Source organism: Bombyx mori, chromosome 14, assembly GCF_030269925.1.
Source record: "Bombyx mori chromosome 14, ASM3026992v2".
NCBI classification, from domain to species: domain Eukaryota; kingdom Metazoa; phylum Arthropoda; class Insecta; order Lepidoptera; family Bombycidae; genus Bombyx; species Bombyx mori.
In genome coordinates this window covers 11,951,190-11,976,214 of record NC_085120.1, presented here as the reverse complement: position 1 = coordinate 11,976,214, position 25,025 = coordinate 11,951,190, and the positions used below count along the sequence as shown (strand labels likewise).

Here is a 25,025-nt window from a genome sequence, read left to right as displayed (position 1 = left end):
TTAGAGTACCGCATGTCATCAACCGCTTCAACTCTACTCGTAAACATTCATGATGGCTTATTATTAATTAAAATTTGTTTCTTTTCAAATAACTTCCCGCTATTTAAGCTTTATGCTTCCTATCTTAGTATCTTTATATATTTGTTGAAAGTCCTGCGAACTTTCAAGGCGGGCAGGATGGTTACGCGCGGATTAGTAATGGGATGCTAATGAATTATTGGGATGGCGCCACCTTTGGAGTTTGTTAGTTACTAATTACCGCGACTATCCAAAGCGTGGTTCTACCCGATCGATCACGCTTTACCGCTAGCTGCCTAGATGGCGGCACTTGTATTATGTGGTGCTTGTGCTTACGAAAAGCTACGTGAGGTTCGTCACCCCCTCCCGCCGCCCGCGTGCCTCCATCGCCGACGCCCGCACAACAGTCACTGGCAAGGTCTACAGGTGAGTGCAAGTTCTTTTAATTTATTGCCATTTTATTGCTGCTTCCGTGTAATCATTCGCCCGCCCGCTCGCTTATGTGTATTTAATTTATATCTTTAGTTTGATTACTAGCTTTTGTTTACCGCTATATAGTTTTACCGCTCCGCTAATTATAAGTGACAAACATTTGTCACATACCGCTTAGGACGGCTATTTACACGCCTTTCTACAACCCCGCTTTATATGCTCCCGCCGCAGGAGGGCTATTTACACGCCCCCTTGCTACCCCAATTAACCTTTATTTAATGCAGGTTTTGAACCGTATTCTTTGAAGGAGACGATTATATTCAAATAAATCTGTATTGACATATCAATAAAATTTTGTTATCCAAATGCACAGATTGCCGCCTTTGATAATAGACGACTCAATTGTGATTTAATATTATTCGAGTAGTACAACTTGAAGGACACATAGTGACATCTATTGATGAATGGAAGAAAGATGGAAAAACAATTCGTACATGGTATGGTACCAAGGCTTAAAAGTTTTCTATAATTTTATAATATTTTATAGACTATCGTTCTGTCAAATAAAATACTTGCTCAATAGAACACACATAAAATTACCGATTTTTGAAGTGCAACTTCTTTACGTGCGTTGAGAGTAAAATTTAACTCGCGACTGTTCGTTACGGCTAGAGAGAAAAGATACAATTTAGGAGGAGCGAGAGTGAAACAGATAGAGCGTCTCGCGAGCCGCTCGACCTTGCAGAGAGGGAGAAAGCGAGCTAGGTCGTTTCTTTTATACAATTCTGTTTACGGGCAACAGCCACTAGATGCTTGTTATTAGTTTTTTATTGCTCCTGTAGGCAGTAACATATATTATTAAGTAACTTATATTTTATTTTTCATGAAGAATTAATAAGAAACCTATAAGTAATTTAAAATATGTATAAATGGTGAAGAGGTCATTACTCTTATACACAAAATTCCCTATTACAAGAGAAATTTGATTTTAAGAATGAACAATGAAGAAAACCACAATACTACACGCCACAAAAGAAGTTTCACTTCTTTCACGTGCACCAAGTTACACGCGCACCATTTTTTTTAAAATGGAATTTAATCTTCATGGCCCCTTCAAACAATCGTGTTCTATTCAAACTAAGATATACCTACTCCACTCATGGTAGATTCTGCGAAGCACTGCTCTTGCTAGGGCTTGTGTTAGCAACACTCCGGCTTGGGCCACGTGAGCTCACCTACAGCCTCTTTACTACCACTCTCTTCTTCTTCTTCTTCCCTTATTCCCTCATCATGTTTTCGATCGGCGATCTGTCCCGCATCAACCCTGTTTCGGTTATATCTGTAGTAGTCGATCCATTGCAACGGGCCGCAGGGAGAGACTATTTGTGTTGGGTTTTTATTTTTTTTATTGCTTAGATGTGTAAGTTCTAAAGTCTCAGTATAATTACAACGGCTGCCCCACCCTTCAAGCCGAAACGCATTACTGCTTCACGGCAGAAACAGGCAGGGTTGTAGTACCTACCCGTGCGGACTCACAAGACCCACCTGTAATTACGCAAATTATAATTTTGTGGGTTTGGTTTTTATTATATATGATGTTATTCCTTCACCGTGGATGTCAATCGTGAACTTTTTTTAAAATTCTCGAGTTTCTCCATCATTGTGTCTAATTCCTCACAGTACATATCGGCGATAATGCTGGTGGCATTTGGTGAGAAGCTGTAGTAAAACATACCAATACTGGATCACCAAACAGTGCCCGTGACTTTCTAGGGGTAAATTTTGGTTTGGGGTTTAGGTTCTGAGCCGGGGTCTAACTAACATGATGACCGCCTACGGCTATCAAAGAGAATTCATTTTTCATCGTAAATGACAATGCGGTTCAGAATTCCTTAGTTTGTGTGTCTGTTAAGCAACGCAAGACGGTCTAAAAAGCGAAGCCAGTCTAAACAAAGTAGCCTAAGTTACTCCTTATACCATCAGCTACTTATCAGTGAAAGTCTCGTCAAAATCGGTCCAGCCGTTCCAGAGATTAGCCGGAATAAACAGGCACTGGTGGACTTTATTACTGGTGGTAGGACCTCTTGTGAGTCCGCACGGGTAGGTACCACCACCCTGCCTATTTCTGGCGTGAAGTAGTAATGCGTTTCGGTTTGAAGGGTGGCGCAGCCGTTGTAACTATACTGAGAACCTTACCTTAGAACTTATATTTCAAGGTGGGTGGCGCATTTACGTCGTAGATGTCTATGGGCTCCAGTTACCACTTAACACCAGGTGGGCTGAGAGCTCGTCCACCCATTTAAGAAAAAGAAAAAAAAAACAGACAGACAGACAAAAATTGTAAAAAATATTATTTTGGTGTATGTACCGTATATACATATATTCATATTCATGTAGTAAAAAGCGGTTATTTCAATATTACAAACAGACGCTCCATTTTTATTTATATGTATAGATTTATGCCAGCCATACATAAATTACGTTTTTCAAATGGTCAGTTTTTAAAACGGCAACTTCATAGGTAGAGACATATTATTTTATGGATAACGATAGTTGTAACTTAACGTGCCGCCTGAGTTAATGGCTAGTTCGTCTAGAATCAATCATCGTCGAGCAAACATTTACAAAATATGTATATGTATGTATTTGATTTGTGATCAATAATAATAGTAGTACAAGTTGACCTATATTACGATTCATTAGCCCATCGCGGCGTTCGCTTCACCGTCGGGGCAAACATTTGGACGAATCAATAATGCCTTTAGGGCAATAAACGAATGATTTATGAGAGCTTACGCTGTTATTGATGTTTTAGGGACTTCACAAACTGTTTTAGAATACGAACCGCGCTTACTTTGTTACATGGATAAGACACGCTGAGTCGGAGACGTGTTACAGCTTTTTTTTGTGAAGCAAGGATTACTGGTGGCTCGGAGGCCTTTTCAGTTTCACCAGGACAGGTGGGCGAGCAATGGCTCAGCCAAAAGGGGCGGGATTTGCTAACAACTGCCCGAGCGCCTCCGAAGGAGACCTAACAACTCAAGGGCAGCTGCTTCGCAAATGAATCTACTACCGGATCGGAATCGCGACCCACTGAGAAGATCCGGCGAGAAACTCAGCGGGCTGATGCATGGGTTAGGTTGCACGTCGACCTCTTTGTCGAGTTCGACGAGTACGGTTACCGGGGTCCCTAAGCCTGCTCCTAGTATTAGAGCTGAAGGCATCTAATGCAAAGGTTATTGGATCTGATGGATCCGTAAGGACGTGTCTAGGGCGTCGACGGTGACTGGCTCCTGCATGATCAGGATTCGGGGAGTAGTCAGCGGCGGCAACGATAAGGCGATTATCATGACGCTTAGCCTTATCGAAGTATCGTTCCGACGCTGACTTCATGTATTTCCGAATTGATTCGAGGCCCAGGTCGTCGTGTAGGTTAACGTTCCTCACGACCCCGGAGCCCCGACAGCTAACCTGCAAAAGCGGGATTGTAGAGATTGGAGGGTGTCTATGTGTGTGCGGGCAGCGTGAGCGAACACCACACTCGCGTAAGTCATGACGGGTTCCGTAATTACTGGTAGTAAGTAGGTACCACCACCCTGCCTATTTATGGCGTGAAGCAGTAATGCGTTTCGGTTTGAAGGGTGGGGCAGCCGTTGTAGCTATACCGAGACCTTAGAACTCATATCTCAAAGTAGGTGGCGGCATTCACGTTATAGATGTCTATGGGCTCCAGTAGCCACTTAAAATCGGTGGGGCCGTGAGCTCGTCCAACCATCTAAGCAACAAAAAAAGACGAATAATCAAATGTAAAAATCAATACTTTTACCAATCGTTTCAAACATAATCGAAGGAAACAAAACTGGGTGTGAGCTAAGATTGGAACTCCGCATTATAAATCTGACAAAAAGCCATTTTGCCAGTTTTTCATTGCGCTATGACAATCCTGTCTTTAAATACCTCGAAGTACTTAACAGACGGTCGGTTACTGTGGTATTCACTAAACTTAACATCAAATGAGTCGTCAATTCGCCTGTACGCTTTGTCACATAAAAACACTTACTGGTGGTAGGACCTCTTGTGAGTTACTGGTGGTAGGACCTCTTGTGAGTCCGCACGGGTAGGTACCACCACAATGCCTATTTCTACCGCGAAGCAGTAATGCGTTTCGGTTTGAAGGGTGGGGCAGCCGTTGTAACTATAAAGAGACCTTAGAACTTATATCTCAAGGTAGATGTCTTTGGGCTCCAGTAACCACTTAACACCAGGTGGGCTGTGAGCTCGTCCACCAATTTAAGCTATAAAAAAAAACATGTTTGTTAGCTTTAAAAAACAACTGAATTTGCGCCAAGCTATAGAGTTTTAAGTAGTAAATCATAATCAAAAACCTGAATATTTTAACCAACCAATTTAAACGGTACCTCCAATGATAAATTCAGGATAATTACGTAGATAAGTCCGAGCTCAGTCCTTCAGAACTACAATAACATAAACCCGGTAGTGGTACTCATATACCTGACCTCTTTAACTCACATTTATAAATAGCGCGGTCGCCCGAACTGGGAATGTTCATTACACCGGTGTTAGTTTGTTAGAAAGCAGTTTACGCGGTTAGCTTTATTAACTCACTGTGCGCGCTGAACAGTTTCTTGGTTCTTCCGGTCTTATTTCGTGTTTGATCGTAATTTAATAAAGTAAAAGTTTACAGTTTACAATATATAGGTATCGCACCATATATCATTTGTAAGCGCGTCGTCCATAAATCAATATGGTCAAAAACTTCAATTTTTATTTTATACTAATTGACCCGGCAGACTTCGTAGTGCCTCAATCGATAAATAAAAGGCCTAAACTTTTGTATAAAATCGACTTAAAACAAACAAAAGGAATCCGTCAAACAAAATTGTTATTTTATTTAATACCGAGTATTTTTATATTTGTCTACCTTTTAAACCTTCTCTGGACTTCCACAAATAATTCAAGACCAAAATTAGCCAAATCGGTCCATCCGTTCTCGAGTTTTAGCGAGACTAACGAACAGCAATTAATTTTTATATATATATATATAGATAGATAGATAGATAACACTGGTGGTGGCAACGTCACCAGGTTAAAGCCCCGTGAGGTCACATACTCGTTCAGTGAATCTAGCATGACCTCTCGAGATCACTAGAATGGGTAGATTAAAAAAAAGGAAGGAATGCTCTACCAAGTTGTTGTGGGCTTTCTCATGTTTTTTTTTTTTTATTACCCCTGTAGGTAGACGAGCACACGGCCCACCTGATGGTGAGTGGTTACCGTCACCCATGGACTTCAGCAATGCCAGGGGCTTAGCCAAGCCGCTGCCTACCGCTTAATACTCTCCACAAGCCTCGTTTGAAGAAGGATATGTCATAGCGCTCGGGAAACACCGTGGAGGGGAGCTCATTCCATAGCCGGATGGTACGTGGCAAAAAAGTCCTCTGGAAACGCACTACCACCATTCTTCTATATATTCTATAATAAATAAAAATACGTATAATAAAAATAGAAAACAACACATCTCACTTTTCGTTTTCTCTATCTATATAGTAAGCTAAACTAAAAGCTCGATCATAAATAATACTTAATATAAAAAATTACCGTCGTCTATACATATAACAAGCCATATGAAAACACGTTTTTTTTTTCTACCTAAATTGGCAACCTTGAGAGGCTATGCCAGTGTAACCGTGTAGGTGAGCTTTCGGAGCTCTAACCTGAGGACGTTGCCTCGTCGAAATAAGTCACACTCACTCCGGCTTTGCCACGTACCATTCGGCTATGGAATGAGCTGCCCTCCACGGCGTTTCCCGAGCGCTATGACATGTCCTTCTTCAAACGAGGCTTGTGGTGATTATTAAGCGGTAGGCAGCGGCTTGGCTCTGCCCCTGGCATTGCTGAAGTTCATGGGCGACGGTAACCACTCACCATCAGATGAGCCTTATGCTCGTTTGCCTACAAGGGCAATAAAAAAAACTAAACTTAACTTTTCGAAGCACTCAAAAATATCAACTTCGTACTCAAGTTCAAGAGAAATTTGAATAAAAAGTAAAATGATTATAAATGAGATGTCATTTCGGTAATACGTATTCTATAGGGGGGCTCTCGAAGCGAGATGAGTTTTTAATTTATGACCCACTTCGACGCGTAGACGACAAACTCTTACCTTGAATTGTGATTTATGGAGATTCTGTGGACGTTTTCGTTCAACAATTTTGAAGTCTGGTCAATATAATGTTGATTAGATGAACTTTGAATAGAAAGTGTGAATTTGCACAAAATAAACATGGTGTGTTATTAATCTATATCAGGGGTGGGCAAATATTTTGATAGTCGGGCCACATTGCAGATGAAAATTTGACCTCGGGCCAAACAGTTTTTTTTTTCTAATTTTATATTGTGCGACTATTATACATAATGTAATTGTTCAATAATCATAATTGTATTTTCGAATAGGAGGCGCTGAAAAGAGCGGTTTTTCGGGAGAAAATTTTGGCTCCCACCGGCCCTGATAATATGTATCACTATTGCTTAATATTTTATCTAGAAATTTTTATGCACCAATGTATGTTAGACAAAAACTAATATTTGTGTTTTTAATAATAATATGTACAATGCTTCCCATGCCCAGGCCTGATCTATATAATATCTAAAAATTGTGTAATATTTTATTGGATACTGGTGGTAGGACCTCTTGTGAGTCCGCACGGGTAGATACCACCGCCCTGCCTATTTCTGCCGTGAAGCAGTAAAGCGTTTTGGTTTGAAGGGTGGGGCAGCCGTTGTAACTATACTGAGACGTTAGAATTTATATCTCAAGGTGGGTGGCGCATTTACGTTGTGGATTTCTATGGGCTCCAGTAACCACTTAACACCAGGTGGGCTCGTCCACCCATTTAAGTAATAAAAAAAATCTGCGCAGCGCATTTTGATTACGTTCATTGTAATATAATTTTATTTCAAGTGTATGTATGTATCTAGCTTCGATCCCCTGTGATATCACGGCTTAAATTGCTTGAGGTAGAGTAATAACGATTTATCGAAACACAATAGCGTATGCATACACAAATTTAGTCTGTTTTTCTACTAACCCAAAGTACATGTTCACAAATGCCATATAAAAACATCTTGAATATTTCGTTACGGTCCAAGGCTTATCGGATGAATTATCTTATAAAGAAATCGGTTTGGTATCTATTTAATTGAATATGCAATTTCGAAAAGGGCACATGTCGTATATTTTGTCAAATAAGTTTTTTCATATACATGTAGTTTTGAGGCTTACCTACACCCATTTTATAATAATTCCAGTAATTTTCGATTTCTAATTAACACTAAAATATATCTCAAAAGTCAATATTTTAAATTTTACACTGCTTTAGAAAATAATCATTTTTTTTTTCATTTCCTGAACATTTTACATTTTCAGAGATGTGCCCTTTTCGAAATTGCATATTCAATTATGAAATAGATTTCTTCAAAATTTGTCTGGTAAGTCTGACTTGGAAAACATTCGATGTTTTATTATTTACACGGTAAATTAGTGAATTATCTTAAAACAGACACGTACAAAATTCACATACTAATCATAAGTAATTGCTCTGATCAGATCTTGCTACATGAACTTGCAAGCACACGCAAATGAAGATGATGATTGGTTATTTGAAGACACGTTATTTGATTACCCACCGATCAACGGTCTGTTAGTGACTGTGTTAATGATATTTTTAATTCTAGCCTCGTAAAAGTTTATTCCTATGTATCTGTATGTGGTATAATCCGATCCAAAGTCATTTAAGCACAAAATATAAATAATAGTTTAAAAAAACAACTAAAAAACACGCTTTATATAAAATTCAACAAAAAAATAATTGAAAAAATCTTTTTTAGTTCAATTTTATATAAAGCGTGTTTTCTAGTTTTTTTAAACTATTATTAATTTTTAGTTTTTTAGTTGAATTTCAATTTTTTTTTCTTCATTTTTTTTTAAATATTCAATTGTCATCGGTCCTCGATAAATCTACAAAGTTTGTATGAAATCTGGCCGTTTAAAGTGGGTCAAAATCGCGTCTAAAGTAGTCAGTTACAAACATACAAACACACATACAAGTGTAGCTAATATAAAGCGTGTAAAAAAAAATACATTTCACAGCGTTATAAAAATGCGAAATGCTTCAAATATACTAATTAACACATCGGAGTTCACACAATACAATCTTTCTATTGTTTTCGTGAACTCTTTTAAGGTATTTCGGAACGTAAACTTTAAGCTTTAAATCATTTTGCACATAGTCCATTTTCCAGTGTTCATTTTTGAACATTTTTAAACAAAAGTTATGGGTCAAACTCGTTTATATTATAAATTACGATATATTTTTGGTGTTAATTTTTTTTTAAGCATAATTCTAGTTATTATGAGATGATACCATTAGGTATATAACATTATGTTTTCCACACTTTGTGTTTGATTATGTAAATGGTAAGTGATTTTTTTATGTTGACTAAAAATTACAATATATTCTGCTTTAAATCTAATATAAAGAGTATTTAAATGATTTAACTATTCCTGGTGTGACGTGAAACATTACGATTTCTTTTTTTAAATCAATCAAAAAATGCAGTAGGTTACATTACGAGTTACACTTTATCAGCTTTGATAAGCCGACGCTCACAGCCAGTCTGATGTTATTGACTATGATAATAGTGACGGTGACCACTGACCATCAGGTGGGCCGTATGCTCGTCTGCCTATAAAGTTAATAATAAAAACTAAAAAAAACACAATACGCACCCCTGCCAGTAGAGATACCAGCAGTACTGAAATGTTTCCTTCGAATATTTCGATTGACAGAATTGTCGTTGAACGAATAGGGCAGGGGTTTCCTTAATCAGTATTCAGGCCTCGCACGCGAGATGAAGGCATGAATATTATAAAACACATGGAATTGGGACGTCCTTCGGAAATGTCCTTAAGTACTATGTGTTGTTACAGTGCTTTGTGTTTATATTTCCTGGACAATTTTTTTATTATTTTTTTATTTCTTAGATGGCTGGACGAGCTCACAGTCCACCTGTTGTTAAGTGGTTACTGGAGCCCATAGACATCCTCAACTTAAATGCGCCACCCACCTTGAGATTTAAGTTCTAAGGTCTCAAGTATGGTTACAACGGCTCCCTCATCCTTCAGACCGAAACGCATTACTGCTTCACGGCAGAAATAGGAAGGGCGGTGGTACCCACCCGCGCGGACTCACAAGAGGTCCTACCACCAGTAATTACGCAAATTATAATTTTGCAGGTTTCATTTTTATTACACGATGATATTCCTTCAGCGTGGAAATCAATCGTGAACATTTGTTGAGTACGTATTTCATTAGAAAAATTGGTACCCGCCTGAGATTCGAACATCGGTGCATCGCTCAACACGAATGCACCGGACGTCTCATCCGTTAGGCCACGACGACTAAGGTATATGATAAGGTATGCCTTGAACGATATTGTGGCTTAAAGGTTGATCAGTTAATTCTGCCTATTTCTGCTGTGAAGAACTGATGTCTTTACAATTAAGACTCTGTTGTGGCCATTTTAAATGGAATGGTCTCCGTCTGTCTGTAAATACAGCAACAGAATGTTATTGAAATTATGCTTAATTCAATTCAATTAAATTCAAAGTGAATTATTTGCCAGAGACATGGTACATTAAATAATGGTATTATAAAATTTTAACATTCTAGCATGTTCTTACTTGAATAGAAAGTGTGCAAATATAAAATAAATATAGAATTAATTGAAGATTACTAACATGTCAATTTATACTATAACATTTATAAATTATAGTAATAAAGAATTTAATGAAATTCATGATCCATTAAAATCATAAAATATTAGATCTTAGTCAATTACAAATTATTATCATTTTTATTAAGGCATTTTATGACCTGGCAACTAAGACTAATGAAAACTTTTTTATATAAAAAATGAAATGAAGTTGATTAATATGAAACATGACATGAAATGAAATGAGATAATATGGCATTGGAGGATCCCGAGAAGTTACGTTCAGCTTGTTTTATTTTTCCGTGCACTTTCACAGATACTAAACAGTTAATAAGCCACCGTTATTACACATTGAAACCTGAAGAAACACTAAATAGACAAAATAAAACAAATCACACAACTACACTCCCCGCGTTCCCGCCAAAAAGTCCATAATGTCAGCTAAAAATTATTTTAAAAATGAATTAAAAATTATTTTTGCATGCAGTACGCGCCGCGCCGTGTGCGACTAAAGACAGCAATAGTTTAGAGTGAGAGCGCATGATCGCCGCCGCCATTTAAGATTCGTTTCCCACGTTCTTACGGATCCATCAGATCCAATAACTTTTGCATTAGACGCCTTCAGCTCTAACACTAGTAGGCTTAGGGACCCCGGTAACCGTACTCGTCGAACTCGACAAGGAGCTCGACGTGCAACCTAACCCATGAATCAGCTCGCTGAGTTTCTCGCCGGATCCTATCCGGTAGTAGATTCATTCACGAAGCAGCTGCCCTTGAGTTGTTAGCTCTCCTTTGGAGTCGCTCGGGCAGCTGTTAGCAAATCCCACCCCTCCTGGCTGAGCCTTTGCTCGCCCACCTGTCCTGGTGAAACTGGAAAGGCCTCCGGGCCGCCAGTAATCTTTCAACCATAAAAAAAAGATTCTTTTCTTTATTGGCGCGGCTTATAATAATGATAGTGATGTGCAGGTGAGGTGCGTGTGGAGACGAGTGATGTCCTGGGGTGCGCGCTAGATGCTCTCGGGGGCGATCCTGTGCGCAGCGCCGGCGTCCTTGCGCGGGCTGGCCCCCGGGCTGCCAGCGGCGCGCCCGGCCCTCCTCGCCGCCCTCGTCATGCACGCGCTACACGACCATCGCATCGACGATGACTCCAGCTTCGTAGGTGAGTCCCGCCAATCCTACACGCGTGTTAAGCAGTCGGTGGTTTTTTTTTTTTTTTTATTGCTTAGTAGGTTGGACAAGCTCACAGCCCACCTGGTTTTAAGTGGTTACTGGAGCCCATAGACATCTACAAAATAAATGCACCACCCACCCTGAGATATAAGTTCTAAGATCTGAGTATAGTTACAACGGCTGCCCCACCCTTCAGACCGAAACGCATTACTGCTTCACGGCAGAAATAGGCAAGACGGTGGTACCTACGCACGCGGACTCACAAGGACTCACGATAGCTTACACTAATAAACCACGCTTAGTAAAGTAAAGAAAAGTAAATCACTAGTAGACCAGTGGGCGAGAATACACTGACGAAAGCGGCTGCTGTTTGATTATGTCCTCAAAAACATTTGTTACCATACGTCATACATTTTGCTATATATTATATATTTTTGTGTGTTGTATTAAGTAATGTTTAAAGAGAAAATAGAGTCAGTATAATTGAAAGACACATAAATTTTGACTAAACGCGAATACAGTTGGTATTGCAGATAAATTTCTGGAATATTAAGGGAAAAAAAAATGTGACCATTTTATTATTTATTATTAGAATCATTTAAGAAATATTTTGTAAAATATGTATATTCTCAAAACTAATTTGCAACATCGGTATAAAAAAAAACAGATTTCTAGGTGATCGGGAAACGAAATTGCTCTTACAATTGGCGCTAAATTTAAAAAAAAGAAAACAAATGTCAAGTACTAGTCATAGGTACTGAATTTGAATTATCTGAGTTCGATATTCAAATCTAGTGCTAAGTTTTTTTTTCTGCATTAAGCCGAAGAGTTCTAATACTTTCAGTATTACCCTCGTATTGTATTTGAAAATTGAAATTATGTAGAATTTGGTATGTAATATGACGCACACCATTTGACGTCATCCGTCATGCGCGTGTACAACGCTTATGTTGCATAACATCATGCGACAAATTAAGATTAAGAATATTTCAATATTGAAACGGTAGTCGGCTGAGAAATATTAAAAAAATGTATAGTGCCATAATCCTCCCTCGGTGACCAGCCGTAGAAGAATGGAGTAGGTTAGAGGAGGCCTTTGCCAACTGGCAAACGGACTTACAGATAGTAAACAAGCACCAAATACACCAATTTTAATTTTCTAAAATACATATATATACATATATCAGTATAAGTGCAGTAATATAAGAAACTTAATTGTATATCTGTTTTCCGAATAAAGGGCTCTATTATTATTATTATTATTATAGTGCCATAATGTTCACTATGTTTTCTATTCACCCTTCAAATTGGACGCGTCTCTCGGAAAAAGATGACAAGATGGCGGTTTTGAAGTCAATGTCAAAAAAGCATCGAAGATTAACCTTAGGTTTTCCTAAGTCAGGGCCAGAATAAATCAGTAATAACATGATATTTTCGTTTTTATTTCATGTATTAATAAAACCCCAGACAATCGTCTAGGATCGTTGTAAGCACGCGATGTACAGTTGACCTCAGACAGAGGCGAAACTACAAAAGTTAAAAAGATTTTTTACCAGACAATATAAAATACAAGTTGTATTAGGTCAAATTGAGACCTAACTTCGAACTCTTCTTGGGATCGACCGCATGTTAAATTCGCGGCAGATAGGTGCAATGGGTAGGTGAGCTCACGGACTCGACCTGAGAGAATTTGCCAACACTAGCCCTAGCAAGAGCAGTGCTTCGCAGAATCGCGACCCACTGAGAAGATCCGGTGAGAAACTCAGTTGGCAAAAATGAAGACATAGACAAAGTATCATTCTGGATTTAATACTTCTTAAAATTACTCATTTGATTATTAATTTTCTAATTTCAAGATGTTTTCACTGTCGATAGTACCTTTAATTAATTGAGGTAATATTTGTCACGTACGTACTGTCGATATGTCAATGTTTTGTTTTAATGATCACTTTGTTGGTGCAAATAAATAAATAAGTCCGAACGTGTCCTATCATAAGTGGCACCATCAGGAAAACAATAATATCCTCTTTATCTATGAGGCATTTTAAAGACACTTTTCAAGATCTTACTGATCCTATTTTATTGATGCGGAAGTACTAAATTCTATTAGATTGTTGCATATTTCAGATTAGAATGATTTCTTTTTATATTCTCTGAATATTAGAACAGTGAACGAAAATTTTTGAAAACTATTAAATATAATAATCAATGATAAATTCTAGCAACACTAATCTCTAAATCTTGTAACACTTTAACTCAGTTATCGCTACGATCCGATGTCGGCGCTCTGTAAACATTTTACATCCCTTCTTCTCGTGAACATGGATCGGATGGAATGGGGTTTGCGAAATGGGCTATTGGGAGGTGTTGAAGTGCTCTAAATTACCCATTTCCCGTGTAAGGGCCCTAAATACCATAATACCTACATGTTGGGGTGTTTAGATTGTCCTTAATCCCGAAAATGCAGTAGTTTGTTTGGCGTTGAATACATAAAGCGAATTTTCTTCGGCTTTTGAAAGTACCAATAGCTATTTTTTTTATTTGTTGTTCAAGTCACATAGAACTCTTTCGTTTGGCAACATTTAGGTTTACTATGAGTGGTGAGCTATAAGGTCTTGTAACCATTGGCCGTAAATAAATAAAAAAAAAAAACTATGAGTGGTGGTCAAGGCTGTATGGGCTAAGCCCTTTGTCTGTCTATTGGCGAATTATGGCCTAAAGATCTATACAAGGCCATTACCTCCAAAAAATATATATATTGGCGAATTTAAAAACTATGAATGGTGGAAGTACTCAGTTTTCGGATGTTATCAAATAAATAATTTATTTTTTGTAAAACAATGCCAGGGTGAAAGAAATGTTGATACATAAAAACAAAAAAAACGTAAAAAAAAAGGCATACTTTTTCAAGTACAAATAGTTTTAACATAAAGTTAGCCCATTTTTGAGCATTGTCCTTTAAAACTCATTCAAAATCTTCAGATCTGAACACGTAAAACTATATGTTAAATAACGTTTTTGTAATACATTCGGATGATAGAGGCAAGTCGTTGTTTGTCGAATGTAGCGGTGCCCGTCACGCGAGCGTTATCGGCAGACATCTTGGCGTCGCGTATCGCGCCCGCCTCTGACGCAGTATTGTGCATGCGACCTCCTAGCCAACTATGGGCGCCTGGTACTTTTCGCTTTTAATACATTGATGAATGCTTAGTAATATTTATTAACAGTGTTGATAATTTTTAATAAGAACATCTATTTAGAGTTATGAGGACCTGGTACTTTTGATTGTGACGCTTTGAACTTTGATAGTTAAATTCCGTCTAAATGTTTTATTTATTTTATTTAACAAAAGTTTTATTCTACACGTCAAGTTTGGTGATAATTTCAAACTAACCTAATTAATTTATCTTGCAAATTTTGTAATTTATCAGTTCTCGTGTTTTTTAAAAAAATTGAAACACATAATCTGCATACGTACATTTGCATAATAAGTACGACAAAATTTAAAATAATAACGGTTGTACGAACTACCCATTTATTGTATTAGCTTAAAATGAAAACATAATATTTTACAGTTTGCCATTTAAATATTTTCCACTGGGCTAAAGTCATAAATGTTTATATTATAAACTAGCTGACCCGGCAGACTTCGTAGTGCCTCAATTGATAAATAAAAGATCGAAACTTTTGTATAAAATAAACTTAAAACAAACAAAAGGAATCCGTCCGACGAGGGACACATCAAAGGGAAAACAAAATTGTTATTTTTATTTTATTCTGATCATTTTCATATTTATCATCTTTTAAACCTTCTCTGGACTTCCTTCCACAAATAATTCAAGACCAAAATTAACCAAATCGGTCCAGCCGTTCTCGAGTTTTAGCGAGACTAACGAACAGCAATTCATTTTTATATTATATAGATAAAATTCGTGTTCCACAAAACCTTTGAACGCGCCGTAATAACAGCAATTGTTTAAACATTCCCCAATACGCAACTGAAACCCGTTGAGTACAATCAATTTAATTCGACGTCCACACTGATTAGCTTCACTCACTGGCGACTGTAAATGGCGCCAGTGGACTGCACCCCTTAACATAATTCCTGAAAGCATGACTGGACGTGTTTTCCAGAAGCCAAATCCAATTCTAAAAGAGCGTAACCTTACACATATTTTCATACAAATATCGATTCTAACAGCAACGAGTTCACATTAATATTTTGTTGGTACACAAGATTATGTTCGTAAAGGTGGTTTTCGTGTGGAGTACAACGCGCGTTAAGGGTTTGCTTTCATTCATTACGCGCTCGCGGAGTCTTGAAGTCACGATTTTCATAGTAATTTCGGTTCAATTAATTAGTTGGACGACCTTATCATGTGTCGGCTGGTTTTCTCGGGGTTGTTTGGACTACTGCGTCATAGAATACTGAGAAGTAAGTTAATGCTTTTTTTTTATTGCCTTTGTAGGCAGACGGGCATACGGCCCACCTGATGGTGAGTGGTTACTGTCGCCCATGGACTTCAGCAATGCCAGGGGCAGAGCCAAGCCGCTGCCTACCGCTTAATACTCTCCACAAGCCTCGTTTGTAGAAGGACATGTCATAACGCTCGGGAAACACCGTGGAGGGGAGCTCATTCCATAGCCGGATGGTACTTGGCAAAAAAGATCTCTGGAAACGCACTGTGGATGACCGCAGTGGCTCCAGGTAATGCTTAATTATTACGCAGCGTGTAAAGGAGGAGATCAAATTACCCGACAGGAAAATGTAGATAAAATTGCAGTAAAAACTGTCTGTTATTAGTGCTTTTGTAGTGTAAACAATATAATTCATCAGCTCAATACTCGGGGTCAACGGTCTTGCGTGCGCGTGTACATTGCGCTGTGGACGCATGCCTTTGCGTTGCATTGACGGTTCACAAAGAAAAATAATCTCTATACGCGAAGCAAAAACTTTGTATCCCTTTTTACGAAAATTGCGCGGACGGAGATGTATGAAATTTCCCAGACTTATAGAGAATATAGAGGAGTGCAAAATCCAATATTTTTTAAATTATGCATTTATAATACTCATTTATAATCAATAAAAAAAACATTACACACTACCATGTATTTGACACACACGCATATAATTATATACTCTTCGTTTATTGTCAAACTTTTGTTACTGCTTGAAGTCTGTGGTTAAATTGAGAATAGGTTAATATTGTTTATCTTTAATATCATTTGTCTATGGTGTGGTTTTGGCGAAATCTGTAACTAGAACCATAATAATATTCAAACTTATAATTTCAATTAATTATAGTCGAATTTCGACTGCTTCGGGACAACTAAGTACAGCTTTATAATCCAAACTAGACCTTTATGTACTACAGGAACTAATGAAAAGAAGCATATTAGCATCGGGAACTTGAATTTAAAATCGAGTCTTTTGTTTGGCAAACTAATATAATCCAGATCATCTGACCTGAATACCCGGTCGCACTCATATGCCGCGTGCTTCTAACATACCCACTTCATTGACTTTATGATTCATACACTACTATAGTGCATTATTTCAGTGCACATATGTACCTATACTAGGGTTACGTAATTGTAACGCTCTAGAGAATTTCAACATTGACATTTAGGGTTGTCATTTATTAATGTAAATATTCTCAAAAATATTTTTTATTTATTTACATTATTCAAATGATTTTGGCTGTGAGCGTGATTTAATTTTAATCGATAAATCTTCTCTCTTTCTCTTCCTATTTACTCCACTTAGTGGCGGAGTCAGCTTTCCTTATTCTACTCCTGCACTTCGCTCTATCTTTGATATCCTCGTTATCAACATTACATTCTCTCTGGTCCGTCAGCTTGTCTTGGGTCTTCCTCTAGGTCTTTAACCGATTTTTTGTCGATAAATCATAAGTTCTCATAAACAATTCTTACAAAAATAAAACCGATACTTTAACCAATACAGAATATCGACGAATTGACAAGAATTCTACTAGTTATTCTACTAGTTAAGGTTACGCTGGAATAGCCTCTCAAGGCTACCAGCTTAGGTAGAAAAAAAAAGGTACGTGTTATACCATTAAAATTGAAGAGGTTCAACTAAAAATTAAACAAAAATGAGTTTTATACTTCGAACAATCCATTAATATGTATTCTATTCAGTTTATTAGAGTTAAACATATTATCCTTTCTGTCTCTTTGAAATCAGGCGATTACCTTACGTCATTATAAATGAAAAACAAAACAAAAATTATAATTCTTCAATTACGTTTTTAGCGTTTACCAAAAAAAAGTTTGAATTTTGGATTAAGCCATTTTAATTTTAAAGGTGCGAATATGTCACTCCAATTATAATTACTAACACCAGTGCAATACGCGTAATTGACATCTTGAAATTATAAAATGAAAACCTCTTCTTCATCGTTCCCTCATTGCTGAGGATCGCGACCACATGTCACTTTCCTCCATAGTGTTCGATCTTGGGTGGCATAGACCGCATGGTACAGACTACCACCAACCGCTTCCTTAACCAGGTCTGACCATCTAGCTGGTGTTCTGCCCACGGCGCGCCTACCCTCTATTATTTTAAATTATAAATATCATAATAAGAATGAGTATATCAGAGGAAGTGTGAAAGTGGCCCCGGTAAACAACAAATTAAGGAGCGGACGGTTAGCGTGGTATGGACATGTGATGCGTAGAGGGAAGATGCATGTGACTAGGAGATGTATGGAAATGGTAGTGCAAGGTAGAGGGGGAAGAGGTCGACCGAAGAAGACATGGATGGAGTGTGTGAATGACGATATGAGAGAGAGAGGAGTGAGTGTTGAGATGACGGCTGATAGAAGAGAATGGAAGAGAAAAATTAGCTGTGCCGACCCCACATAGTGGGATAAGGGGGAGAAAAAGAAGAAGATAAATATCATAATATTTATTCATAATTGTCTACCTAGTCTTTTTTTATTTTTAATTATATGTCGTGGCAACGTTATCTATTTGTGTTCGAATTAAAACTAGTGATCTTGGATAGGTAATTAATTACAGCCCTACAGTTGTTCTACATACGCACGAATGCACCTATTTAAGTAACCGCCGCACAGCGCTTTAAAAATATCGTTTTATTGATTTTTCTAGCACACATTTTTTTATTGCTTAGATGGGTGGACGAGCTCATAACCCACCTGATGCTAAGTGGTTACTGGAGCCCATAGACATCTACAACGTAAATGGGCCACCCGCCTTGAGATATAAGTTCTAAGGTCTCAGTGCAGTTACAACGGCTGCCCAGCCTTTAAAACGAAACGCATTACTGCTTCCTACCCGTGCGGACTCACAAGAGGTCCTACCACCAATAAGAAGTTTTAAGTTTTAATTATGTTTTTTTCTATTCTACGCTATATTAAAACGATTTTTTTTATCAAGATGACATTTTAGGAATACCGTATTTGTATTACCGAAATGGAAATGACAGTATTCCCAACAGATGCTCCTCCTCTTTTTTCTTACCTAAGCTGATAGCCTTGAGAGACTAAGTCAGTGTAAGCCTAACGTGTAGGTGAGCTCTCGGGGCTCAAACCAGGAGGCGTTGCTAACACTGACCCTAGCAAGAGTAGTGCTTCGCAGAATCTACCACCGATCTACAACTGAGAAGATCCGGCGAGAAACTCAGTGGGCTGTGTCTGTGGGTTGCTCCTCCTTAGTAAGACTCTTCATTACTGAAGGTCGTATCTAGCTGGAAGCGCTGATCGCCTGATGCACCATAATATCTCTTCACGTCTTCGTGTCCGTGACGGGGTGACCGTATTTACCAGATCTGACCAGCTGGTAGGTGAGCGTCCGCGTGATCTTCTCCCGTCAGGGGTAGGAAAAGGAAAACCATCGCACTATTCTCCCAAGAAATCTAGCATGAAACGAGCGCACAAAGAGAACAGTGTGCTTAGTGCGAGTTTTAGTTAACGTTCCCGATAGCGTAAAAGTTAACTCATATTTGTATGCAGTTGGAAAAGCGCCCCTAGCGGCAAACGTAGGCAAACGTTCCAATTCCATATAAATATGAGTTAACTTTTACGCTATCGAGAACGTTAAAAAACTCGCACTAAGCACTCTGATCCTAAGGTGATTACATTTTCCATCGTTACAATGTTTCTCTGTGTTTGTTACTGTGCATAGAATGCCTTGGCAAGAACTATATATTATAGTGTCTCGATTCATCGAACTATATAATAAGTATAGAGTGTAATTCTCAATCAAAAGTTTACCTGGTAGGATTATTTAAGACTATGACGTATTTATTCAAAGTACTTACATAATTAAAACATAATGATGTGCCGCGCTATGTATGTATGTACGTTCTGATGTGATGGCTTCGATAACTACTTAGTGCCATGCCAGTTCGACTATAAGGCTATCTAGAGCCATTTGAAAAAAAAATCAACAAAAGCAATCGATTAACAAAATTTCAACATTAACTTTTTTATTTAGATTATTTCCGCGGATTGCTTACGAATAATAAAATATAGAAATTAAAAATATATAATTTAGAAATCAGACACTGTTTATTGCTATGTCAAATTTACGGTAAGCCAGCGCTACTCAAACTTTGCCCAGACACGATAACATGACACATTAGTCATCAATTGTTTATTTTAAAATCACACGCGATGTATTTTAAAGATTATATCCATTTCATGTACGGTCGAAAGCCTAGAAATGTTTTTAACAATGTCAATGACACTGGTAATAGTATAGACTACAATGTGTTTGCGCTCTGGCGATTTGTACTCCAAGATTTTTCACCGAACAGCTTATAAAACTAATTAAAAGTTTTTTTTTTTCATTATAAGGTATAAAATGAAGACAGTAGGTTTCCTTTGTGTCTTTTAGCCTTTTGTTTAAACTTGGTTGGCCTATAAATAATAAAAAATCAATAAGGAGACTATAACTAAAATTCTTTTGAAATATTAATTTTTAATAAAACTCAAATAGCTTAGTATTTTTAATTCACTGTTTACATTAAAAATTAAGACAAACATTCTCAATTTTCCCACGAATAAAATGTATTGATGATCCTTGCTGTTCTAAAGTTGAGTAACGCTGGTATAAAACAGAGGAGGAGGGTGTACTTTTGTCCCCCCTCTGACAGCCAGTACGGCTCAGTACGCGTCAAGACTCGATCGAGGTTGCATGTGTTGTTTGCCTTGGTCGCGCTACAAGAAAAATCAGTGACATTTGCGCGTTGGATATTTCGATATAAATAGTGACGCTTCGAGTGTTAATTTTCGTAAAGTTTAAAGGTTTTTTTTTAAAATATATATGTGTGTATGTGTTTTTTTATGTTAACGTTCACGGGTATATACAGAGGTTTCGGACGTTGCGTGAAGCGACTTACTTGGCCATTATTTTTTCAATTCACACTTTATGTTTTGCCGAACGGAAATTTCGTGTGATTTACAAAACGAATAATCGATTAGTGAACAAATTATTTATTTTCACTAACGTGCAGCTACTGGAATAGTTACCGATAAAAATACAGGCAACTTATTTTGATTATTAATTAAGCTTTATTTCTATGACGTCCAATTAATGTTACGAGAAACAAAGAGCTTTCAAACGCTTCTGATGTAAGTAGGGCGAGCTTTGATCCAGCACGGCTTTGTGCCGCCTGCCTCCACCCAGCAAAACAGCGTCGTGCTTTAAGAGTAGGATATTTGTTATTCAAAAGCAAGTGTGTTTCCCTCATCTGTTGATGTGGATAGCGGTATTCATAATGTGGTAGATATGAACTTCAGTAAATTATAATCGATTAACATCAGATGAGCTCTTATGAGCTGCAAAACTATGTTATTAATGGAAAAAATACCACCACCACCCTACTTATAAACCATTTATAGGTAAACCCTTCAAATAAGCGAATTTAGTTCAAGTCTTGTTTATAATAAATATATCACAATCAGTTTCACTATTTTATCGTCGATGAAGATTTCAACGTGGAACCTAGTCCTTTTGACACAATCCACTGAGTTTCTTGTCGAATCTTCTCAATAAGTCGCGATTCCGATCCGATGGTAGATTCAGCGAAGCACTGCTCTTGCTAAGGCTAGTGTTAGAAAGACCTAAGTTGAGTCCCGTGCGTTTTTCTACCAGTCCTAAGCCTACCCACCATTAGGTAGGAGGATATCCGAATTTACTATTATCATTCTATTTGTCCTGCTGTTTTTTTTTTATAGAATGAATCTTTAATATTTAGGTCGAAACATATATATTTATAAGCTTAAGTTTAAAGAAAAATAACAGTGTTATTATAGTCAGGTATGTCCTAATTAACTTCAAGGTGAATCCGAAATCGCCTCCGAGCCGTGTCGAGGTTAAATGAAAAAAAAAAACTTAATATTAATGTTGTTGTTTGTTTGTTTATTTAACTTAATGCCTTAATAATGTAACGTAATTGTTTTAGTAAAGGAATTGACGTCCTGGAAAAGTTGTAAAATTTGACAAACACTGACTATTTATTGTGTCATGAAAAATAAACATTGTATTTAACTTAACACTGATGTTAGAGCGTCTTGTGAGTCCGCACGGGTAGGTACCACCACCCTGCCTATTTCTGCCGTGAAGCAGTAATGCTTTTCGGTTTGACGATGGGGCGGCCGTTGTACTGTAAAAACTGAGACCTTAGAACTCATGTCTCGAGGTGGGTGGCGGTATTTATGTTGTAGATGTCTATGGGCTGCGGTAACCACTTAACGCCAGGTGGGCCGTGAGCTCATCCATCTTTTGTCAATGTTAGTATTGTCTTCGGTTTTCGTCAGGTCGTTGACATAATTAAAATTACTTCTAGGGTATAGCTCCGCGCGTTTTTTTAAAATTGTCATCATCATATTTTCGACTTTTCCTGATAATATCAATGGTCACGGACGATCATGGTGCTATTTGTCGGCATATAGTGTACAACTGAATAGTGTTCATAAATTTAGTAGAGGAAAAAGAAAATGTATCGTAGAATTACGAATGGAATCCCAGAGCGCAATATGCGTCTTCTTGCTGTCAAAGACATACGGATTATCTCTTGGCGGGCAATGAGAAGACCAGTAGTAGAGAATACGGTACAAAACACAGAAGTTCTTCCTTGAACCTCAAGGCTCTAAGTGCGACCGGGATTATCGATAATTCCTAACTATTCTGCATAGTCAAATAGAAGTAACCGGGGTTTTAACTCTTAGCAATTTTACAGTTCACGCTGCTCTGATAGATTAGAGATAAAGCTGTCCATTGTGCTATTGTGTTATAATTATCTTATTGTAACGTATTGAGTGGTGAATATTTCGTAACAAGGCCGCGAGTTTGAGACCATGGGTTTGAGCTATTCATTATCGCGGTTTAAAAATGGGATCGCCTATTAAGACCTCATAGTTAAATGTCTATTGACAGAGCAGACGAGCTTACGGCGCTCTTGACGTTAAAACACGCTTTTCGGTACCACGAGCACCGGTCACCGTCCTCGTCGAACCCGTGGTTTGCGACGAAGGGCTCGACGAGTGAATTAACCCATAGATACAGCCCATTGAGTTTCTCGCCGGATCTTCTCAGTGGGAAGCTGAAATAGCCTCTCAAGGCTATCAGCATAGGTAGGGGAAAAAAAGCATTGTTTTAGGATTGAATTTGAAAACGTCAATCCAGAGAACATTAATGCTTGCATAAGTGTACTAATTAATAATTCTTAAATTTTTATTTAGGCTTAATGTTACTGCTCCTAGTAGCTACTATTGGCTCACGGTATCTTCAAGTGATTCTCGTTCAAGTCGTTTTATTGGGTTTGCTCAACATATGTGTCATAAATACGAGAGCACAGCTAGTTCTTTAAGAATCGAATTCTGAGTCGTTTACTATACAGATCTTGTGGAAAGAGGTGAAAACATCTATATGGTAGGTTTTCATTAAAGGAATCGTCTGCTTTTTATGGAACTGGATCTTGTCTCGGTAGATTATCAGTTCCTGGTTTAGTGTCATTCGGCTTTCATTGACCCTCGCTTTCCGGGCGGGAGTCAATACTTGAGGGGTCGTCGTGGCCTAACGGATAAGACGTCCGATGCATTCGTGTTGAGCGATGCACCGATGTTCGAATCTCAGGCGGGTACAAATTTTTCTAATGAAATACGTACTCAACAAATGTTCACGATTGACTTCCACGGTGAAGGAATAACATCGTGTAATAAAAATGAAACCCGCAAAATTATAATTTGCGTAATTACTGGTGGTAGGTAGGACCTCTTGTGAGTCCGCGCGGGTGGGTACCACCACCCTGCCTATTTCTGCCGTGAAGCAGTAATGCGTTTCGGTTTGAAGGGTGGGGCAGCCGTTGTCACTGTACTGCAACCTTAGAACTTATATCTCAAGGTGGGTGGCGCATTTACGTTGTGGATGTCTATGGGCTCCAGTAACCACTTAAAACCAGGTGGGCTGTGAGCTCGCCCACCCAACTAAGCAATAAAAAAAAACAAAAAAAATGGTTTTCCTTTAAATTAAAAGACCACTTTCAGATCTCGCGAATCTTCACACCGCGCACTCCAAACAGAATATTACAGAATAACTGAGTCATACATAACATTAACGAGTCTAAAAAGAAAACATAAGCCGCAACGCCTTCGAAGCGAAAATGATCGACCGTATATTTATGATTGCGAGTTTATTTAAAAACCAAAACGGGGCGCTGGTGATTGATCGCAAAGGCCCCCCCGAAATGAACTCGTCACAGAACGACCCTTAGATTGTGTTTGCACGAAGACACTAGTTAGCAACCTTTTATGTATTCCATGAATACTTTACAATACAATTGAATATGCAATTTCTAAAAGGGCACATGTCGCATATTTTGTCAAATACGTATTTTAATATACATGTAGTTTTGAGGATTACCTACATCCATTTTATAATAATTCTAGTAATTTTCAATTGCTAATTAACACTAAAATATATTTCAAAAGTTAATATTTTAAATTTTACACTGCTTTAGAAAATAATCAGTTTTTTTTTCATTTCCTGAACATTTTGCATTTTCAGAGATGTGCTCTTTTCGAAATTGCATATTCAATTAAGGCTGCGGTTATATGAGAAGGGCTTTATAACAAGACTCGCATGGACTGTGGGAGGAAATGCCAGAGAAGGCTGTGAGATAGGCCTGAAGAGAAGGAGATGCTGCGTCAATCTCGTCTAATGTAGAATATGGCAGAAAGATGGCAATTGAGAGTTGAATTGAACTTAATCCCCTCTCTATGCAAGAAAAATAAGACAACACATTTTTGTGAATTAAGATCCAGGGAATGTAATTACTGTTATGATTTCTCGGTTTTCTTACGTGACGTTTAAGTTTTGGTCATTAATATCTCTGAAGTCAGCGTTAAAAGGCATATCGTTCCGCATTTTGCGGAGTCCTGTATACACGCTATGTAAAATGCCTTCCGGTTCGCGTCAGAAACGGACATTATCGTACAGCATGCGGCGGAGCTAATAAATGACCCGCTTCAAGATTCTGTCGTGATTAAACATTGCGAAATATCTTAATCAATGCCATTATTATAAATATGAAAGTTTGTTTGTTTGTGTATTGTGTATCC

General features: G+C 38.0%; 1 protein-coding gene across 11 annotated transcripts in view; it reads left to right on the top strand.

The window, feature by feature from the left end:
• Positions 1 to 25,025, top strand: part of LOC101743348 (protein Fe65 homolog) — a 78,882-nt gene that overhangs the window by 7,811 nt on the left and 46,046 nt on the right. For 3 of the 11 annotated variants that reach the window (XM_012688399.4, XM_062672206.1, XM_062672205.1), the window contains exon 2: positions 11,212 to 11,404. In XM_012688399.4, the coding sequence (XP_012543853.1) occupies positions 11,257 to 11,404 (148 nt within the window). In that variant the 5' untranslated portion in view covers positions 11,212 to 11,256. Of the gene's footprint in view, positions 1 to 304; positions 445 to 11,211; positions 11,405 to 20,569; positions 20,764 to 25,025 lie in introns of those variants that run through there. The other 8 variants (XM_062672207.1, XM_062672209.1, XM_062672204.1 and 5 more) reach the window with 7 other exon arrangements.